General features: G+C 45.8%; 1 protein-coding gene across 1 annotated transcript in view; it reads left to right on the plus strand.

Annotated features, from left to right (window-relative positions):
- The window catches only part of LOC106583932 (rho guanine nucleotide exchange factor 18-like), a 31,463-nt gene extending 26,862 nt beyond the window's left edge, over positions 1 to 4,601 (plus strand). The window contains exons 12-15 of the mRNA XM_045705889.1: positions 2,327 to 2,448; positions 3,694 to 3,741; positions 3,972 to 4,157; positions 4,386 to 4,601. Coding sequence (XP_045561845.1) covers positions 2,327 to 2,448; positions 3,694 to 3,741; positions 3,972 to 4,157; positions 4,386 to 4,601 — 572 coding nt within the window. The remainder of the gene's footprint in view (positions 1 to 2,326; positions 2,449 to 3,693; positions 3,742 to 3,971; positions 4,158 to 4,385) is intronic.
- Positions 4,602 to 7,436: the final 2,835 nt, after the last annotated feature.

Below are 7,436 nucleotides of genomic sequence, written 5' to 3' on the forward strand. Positions count from 1 at the left end.
AAAATTACTTTTGAGATGCATGCCAGCAAACCCACTACACAACACTAAACAATACATTAATTGCACTATAACTGTGACAAACGGTGGCCAAACACTGTTAGGACATAAATAAAGCTGTCCCAACAGCAGTCTTTACCACTGCTACACCTGGCTACCAGCAGAGCCTTGTCTGGCAGCAAAACAGTTAATTCAGCCTCATTTACTGCCTTTAAAAAAAAACTGCTGATATGGCTGACTTGCTTAAAGAAATGTGGTTTCTACTGACAATTGAGATGTACAAACTATGGCTTAAGGGTACGAGGAGCGGATAAGAGGCAATCCGTAATTTCGATTAAGACATTAATGAGCGAGCTAGGACGGATGTAGTCAATATAATTATTTGTTCAGCACTTTTGAAATGTACAGCGACAGAATTCAAGTGCATGGGCCTTCTTACAGTATTCTCCCTGTACACCAAGTCAGAACCGTATGATAAATAAAGGGGGCATATAAGCAGACAGTGAAAGCTCTTATAATATTCAATGATTACATTTCTCTAAAACAGGCTATAGGCTACATGTGCACCACCAAGTCAAAACAGTAGGTGAAATTAGGAGGGGAAACGGGACCAAATTATTAGGGTGAGGCACATCGGCTACTAACAGCTTATTACACAACATACACTTAGTATTACTTTCTTAGCTACAGTATACATATATCCCTGGCATATTACATAATTTATGCAGCAGCATACAAGACATTTTTGGACTCAGGAAGGTGGCGCGGCAGTTGTACGTGGGCAAATTTTGTCCTCAAACTTTGTTATCAAAGTCCGCCATTCTTTGGATTTATGGTGCTTTCAAGACAACTGGGAACTCTGGGAAAAAAACAAGGTTGAATCGTGAATGACGTCAGTGATCTTCAGGTCAGAGCTCTAGAAAGAGGCCCTAGTTCCTGACTTGCAATTCCAAGTTGGATGACCGTTCAAAACGTATTTTCCCAGTCGGAGCCCGTTTTTTTTCCCGGGTTCCCAGTTGTCTTGAACTCACTGAAATCAGATTTTCCAGTTCTGAGATTCCATCTGTTTTGAGCCCGACAGAAGTCATGCTGGATTGACACCATGGCCAATGTTGAATATTTATCCCTATAAGCTTGGAAAAGAGACCCTTAAACCAAGACTTGGGACCACACATCACTCCACTGAATAGCAGGCTAGTGATTGCTTTACAATGCTTGCAGTTAGCCACTGATTCCTTCCATACCACTCATTGTTGAATTTGCAATTTCCAACTTGTTGTGTAATGTTTGTCCAGTGTCCGATGAATACCGATACGTTTTATCTATAATTTCTCTTCATTATTTCTCTTCATATGACAAGGATTAAAAAGGATTTGCCAGTAGATTGTCGACCTGATTCATGATGATGACTGCTAGCTTGCTAGCTAAGATTTTGAAATATGATGTTGACATGATCAATCAAAGCTGCTGTAGATATAATGTGATTTGACATCATTTTATGTGTGGCCAATGACCTTGAGCCTTCGTGGATGGGCACTTCTAATGTAACTCTATGGCAGCACCCAAGGTGATTGACTTTTCGAGCTCTACCCTTAGATTTGTCAGTGACGTAGTGTCCCCTTGAGTGACAGAACACTGAGCCAATCACAGCGCAACTAGAGAACATTACCAACCCCTACACTCCGTATTTTCCGCTGGCTTGCCCCATCACCACAGAAAGCACTGAGCTAGGCTGAAACACCTGCATTTTGGAGCATTTATGCAGCTTTATTAACCCCCCCAAAAATTGACGTTGTTTGCAAACTGATATGTGACACGTATTAATGCCAAAATAACATACAAAACAGGCATCACCCCCCAAAAAAAACATTATATTACAGATTGCAACTGTACCCAACTGTAAAAATAGTAGGGTTAGCTTCGTCCTCATTACTCTTGTTCTTTCTTAAAACATCATTATTAATCTTTCTTTCTACCTGCCTCCATCTCGCTCGCGCTCTCCAGTGGAGAACCTTCAGAAGAGTAAGTCCCCTCCACCTGCCTGCCCTGGTCTACATGTGCACTATCACCATTGTATTCCCATTAGGGCTGATGCAATACCAGAAAATATTGTGTGCTATAGCTTAAATGTGACTTGGGATGTCATCATAAGGATGTTTGTTTCCAACATTAGGGCTATTTTCCTAAAGAAGTTAAGTGCGCTTTGTGTTATGTTTCCTTGCCACGATGCTAACGATTATTGCAATACTGGTATCGTCCCAGCCCTAATTCCCATAGTGTATCCAAGTGTGTGTGTGTGTGTGTGTATGTGGTGTGTTTGTGGTGTTAGAAGGCAGTGTGAAGAAGAAGAACTACAGTGGAGGGGACAAGGCCAGAGACAGGAGCCAGAGAGCCCGCTCTGACACCCAGCTCAAGGAGATTCAGGCCAGCCAGGCCCTGGAGCAGCCACCGGTGGGTCACACACATACTCACTCACGTTAACAAACACAGCAAAAATGGATGAGAAAATGTCTTGAAAGGACAGACAGCCACAACTTAAGTTCCAGGGTGACCAGGGCAACACACTCCCTGTCCAGTGTAGCTTATGTTGACTAAACAGTGATAAGAGCATCACACCAGGTCATTCAGAAATGTTCTTCAGGGCTACTCTCAACCTGAACGGTTAGTTAGGTAGCAAACTGTACCAGTATTTCCAGATAAATAGATTAGATGACCCATTATTCTGAATGGGGACAGAACAAAAGCTACTTTATGCTGTCATTACTTAGTAATGAAAGAGTAATCCATCCACCTGACATGTGTGGCATATCAAGAAGCTGATTAAACAGCATGATCATTACACAGGTGCACCTTGTGCTGGGGACAATAAAATACCACTCTAAAATGTGCAGTTTGGTCACACAACACAATGCCACAGATGTCTCAAGTTTTGGGGGAGTGTGCAATTGGCAAACTGACTGCAGGAATGTCCAGCAGAGCTGTTGCCAGTAAATTAAATGTTAATTTCTCACCATAAGCCGCATCCAACGTCGTTTTAGCGAATTTGGCAGTAAGTCCAACCAGCCTCACAACCGCAGACCACGTGTAACCACCTTAGCCCAGGATCTCCACATCTGGTTGCAGGATCATCTGAGACCAGCCACCCGGACAGCTGATGAAACTGTGGGTTTGCACAACCAAAGAATATCTGCACAAACTGTCAGAAAAAGTTTAGGGAAAGCTCGTCTGCGTGCTCAGCGTCCTCACCAGGGTCTTGACCTGACTGCAGTTCGGCTTTGGTGGCCACTGGCACGCTGGAGAGGTGTGCTCTTAACAGCTGAATCCCGGTTTAAACTGTACCGGGCAGATGGCAGACAGCGTGTATGGCGTTGTGTTGGCGAGTGGTTTGCTGATGTCATGGTGGGGTTATGGTATGAGCAGGCATAAGCTACGGACAACAAACACAATTGCATTTTATCGATGGCAATTTGAATGCACAGAGATACTGTGATGAGATCCTGAGGCCCATTGTCGTGCCATTCAACCGCTGCCATCACCTCATGTTTTAGCTTGATAATGCACGGCCCCATGTCACAAGGATCTGTACACAATTCCTGAAAGCTGGAAATGTCCCAGTTCTTCCATGACCTGCATACTCTCACAGGTGTACAGTCCCATAGTGTTTAAACCTAGAGTTTAAAGAACTAGTCTCCCTAGTTCTTTGACCTGGTGTTGATGCTGTCTCAGAGACTCTACAGCCTGCAAGTGAACAAAACAACACTACTCACTCATGTTTCCCTAGATACCCTCAGTAACTACCTCTCCACATCCACTTACATGCTCATACCAGCATGTGGCTCTGCTCCAGCCCTGTGTGTGTCTGTGTGTGACTGGGCCATGAACAATCAGTCTTCCACACACTGTGACCACAAGCCTCATGCTTTCCAGAAGTTGACCCACGTATCTCCTCCTCTCCACCGGTCTCCCCCCTTTAGGCCATCATAACCCAGCAAGACAGCCACATCAAGCTGCAGCGCACCTCCCTCACTGAGCGTGCCTCCTTCCCCGGCGGTCACCGTGGCAACGTGCTCCTGGAGCAGGAGAAACAGAGGACGCTGGCCCTGCAGAGGGAGGAGCTGGCCAGCTTCCACAAGTTGCTATTACTGCACCGACAGGAGCAGGTGGGACACAGTCAAAATTAGATTTATGGTCGCCCTCCAGGTCGTCTTCATTACTATTGCACTATCTAGATCATTAAATCTCATAATACTAGTAAAAGGGAACTACATTAATAAGATCGTGATAATTCCCACCAAAACAAGATGACCTCAAACTCACCCTATGACTTTTACTTAATGCAGTATTATTCCAGTCTGCATTTAGTCAAGTTGAATCTTGTTTCTACCCAGGCTCGTTGGGAGAGGGAGCGGGAGTGCCACCGGTTGCAGGCAGAGGCCGCAGAGGACAGGCTGAGGCAGAGAGAGGATGAGAGCAGGAGGCTGGAGGAGAAGAGAGAGGAGCTGGAGAGACAGAGGGAGATGTACCAACAGGATCTGGAGAGACTGAGGGAGTTGACCCGCGACGTGAAGAAGGAACGCCTGGAGCAAGACAATCGAGGTGGGTGACAATGTTTTTATTTTATTTAACCTGGCAAGTCAGTTAAGAATTCTTACTTACAATGCCGGCCTACCGGAGAACAGTGTTCTGGGGCAGAACAACAGATTTTTACCTTGTGAGCTTGGGGATTCGATCCAGCAACCTTTTGGTTACTGGCCCAACGCTCTAACCACTAGGCTACCTGCCGCCCCAACACATACACACAATCACACGCATACACACACACACAATCACACGCATACACACACTTATACCCTAGATCCGTGTGAATTGCGGTGCTATCCATACCTGCACATGGCTTACATGGCTCAACCCTACAACTCAATTGTGGTTCCCAATGAAAGCTTTTGAAGTTGTCTGGTGACCTACCAAGTGAACAAAACCAAATTCACCAAGCCATAACCTAAAAAGAGTGGTTGGCCCTGATCTGCCATTTTGGAAGTTCACACTTCCCTCTTCTCTCTTCCCCCTCACCTCTTACCCCATCCAGCAAAGAAAACACTTCTTCTGTGTTTCAGTGTTCACTTTACCCTCTCCCTGTGCCAACAGCAGAACAGGGCACACAGATATTGTGGTTGTGAATGTGTATTTCATGCCTGGGAAAGATAAGGCATGTCCAGACTGCTGTCGTATGAGAGGGACAGGTTAAAGTGCTTCAGCCATTACCATGCTCCTCCTTCCCTCCCTCACACCCCTGCCTTCCCTGACTCCCTCCCTCACTGCCCTCACCCCCCTCCCTCTCTCCATGCCCTCCCTCCCTCATCCCCTGGCCCTCCCTCACCTCCTCCCTGCCCTCCCTCAGTCTCCTCCCTCACTTCCAGGATTTGATAGTATGGGCAACATTGATGGGGGTGGGGGCTACAAAAAAATCTGAATCACTGTAAGTCAAATTGTGTCGTCGTCCGTAATGTTGCAGTTTTAAAGCAAGTTTGCTGCAATTCGCCACATTTTTTTCCAGTTTTTAATATATCAGAGTGAGAGTGACTAACAAAGTCAATGGGGGCCCCCCGGTTGGTAATTCGACCATGATTACTGCAAGTTTAGATAGCAGCATACCATCCTGCATCCCAGTGCTGGCTTGCCTTTGAAGCTAAGTAGGATTGGTCCTGGTCGGTCCCTGGATGGGAGACCAGATGCTGCTAGAAGTGGTGATGGAGGCCTGTAGGAGGTGTTCTTTTCTCTTGTCAAAAAAATATCCCAATGCCCCTGGGCAGTGATTGGAGACATTACCCTGTGTAGGGTGCCTTCTTTTGGTTTGGGACATTAAACGGGTGTCCTGACTCTCTGTAGTCACTAAAGATCCCATGGCACTTATCATAAGAGTAGGGGTGTTAACCCCTGTGTCTTGGCTAAATTCCCAGTCTGGCCCTCATACCTTCATGGCCACCTAATCATCTCCAGCTTCCAATTGACTCATTCATCCCGCCTCCGCTACTCTGTAACTATTCCCCAGGTCGTTGTTGTAAATGTGTGTGTTCTTAGTCAACTTACCTGGTAAAATAAGGGATAAATAAAAAAATAACTTACCAATCTAAAACATTTTTGCTGACATGGGCTGTCAGTGACTGACATAACAAGAGGCAAACTGTTGATGCACAACCCAATTTGGAAATTGCACCTTGTGTATTCTGTTGTTCTAACTCAGCAGTAAGTTGAGACCCCAACTGAGTTCCTGATATAGAACATGCATGGGTTATATGCATGGTCCAATATGTTAAAATAACATCATTTTTACCTATATGTTATTGGACTAATTTCTGGAGGTGAAAATTATATGTCAGCATAATTTTATTTTCATACAATTTGGAGAAGAATGTCCTTTCAAAAAGTCCTTCTACATAGAAATGATCCTGGCGAGGACCCCGGAACCCCTAAGCAAGAGGACTGGAATTAGTCAAACTCACAGTTTAATACATGTACAAAATTCTCCTCTGGCCTCCCGAGTGGCACAGTGGTCTAAGGCACTGCATCACAGTGCTAGCTGTGCCACTAGAGATTCTGGGTTTGAGTCCAGGCTCTGTCGCAGCCTGCTGCGACCGGGAGACCCATGGGGCGGCGCACAATGGGCCCAGCGTCGTCCGTGTTAGAGGAGGGTTTGGCCGGTAGGGATGTCCTTCTCCCATCGTGCACTAGCGACTCCTGTGGCGGGCCGGGCGCAGTGTATGGTTGCCAGGTGCACTGTTTTTCTTCTGACACATTGGTGCCGCTGGCTTCCGGGTTAAGTGGGCATTGTGTCAAGAAGCAGTGCGGCTTGGTTGGGTTGTGTTTTGGAGGATGCACGGCTCTCGACCTTCGCCTCTCCCGAGTCCGTACGGGAGTTGTAGCGTTGAGACAAGACTGTAACTACCAATTGGATACCATGAAATTGGGGAGAAAACGGGGTACATTTTTTATGATTTTTTATTAAAACATAATAACAATTATCATCTTTCCCAAAAACCATTATGGTCATTACTTTTTTACATGAAAGGTGAGGACAACTTGGCCCCGCAGACAATCAATCTGAGATCGACTTAAATTTCAGTCATGGTATTTTTTTGTTGCTTTAACACCTGCCTCTCTCTGCCCTCCCTCACCTTCCTTCCTCTCTCCTGGCCCTCCTTCCCTCATCCCCCTCCCTTCCTCTCTGCCCTACCTGGCCTTTCTCCCTCACCCCCCTTGTACTTTCCCTGCCCTCCCTCCCTCCCTCAACTTCCTGGCATCAGCTAAAGATTATATGGAAAATCATCAGCCCTGAGCTAGAGGCTCTGAACAATGTGTTACTGTGCAGGAGAAAGGACTTGGGTCTGTCTGAATTTGTACTTAACTGACTTGCCTAGTTAAATAAATAAAATAAAAAGCTG

Source organism: Salmo salar, chromosome ssa23 (assembly GCF_905237065.1).
Source record: "Salmo salar chromosome ssa23, Ssal_v3.1, whole genome shotgun sequence".
Taxonomy (NCBI): domain Eukaryota; kingdom Metazoa; phylum Chordata; class Actinopteri; order Salmoniformes; family Salmonidae; genus Salmo; species Salmo salar.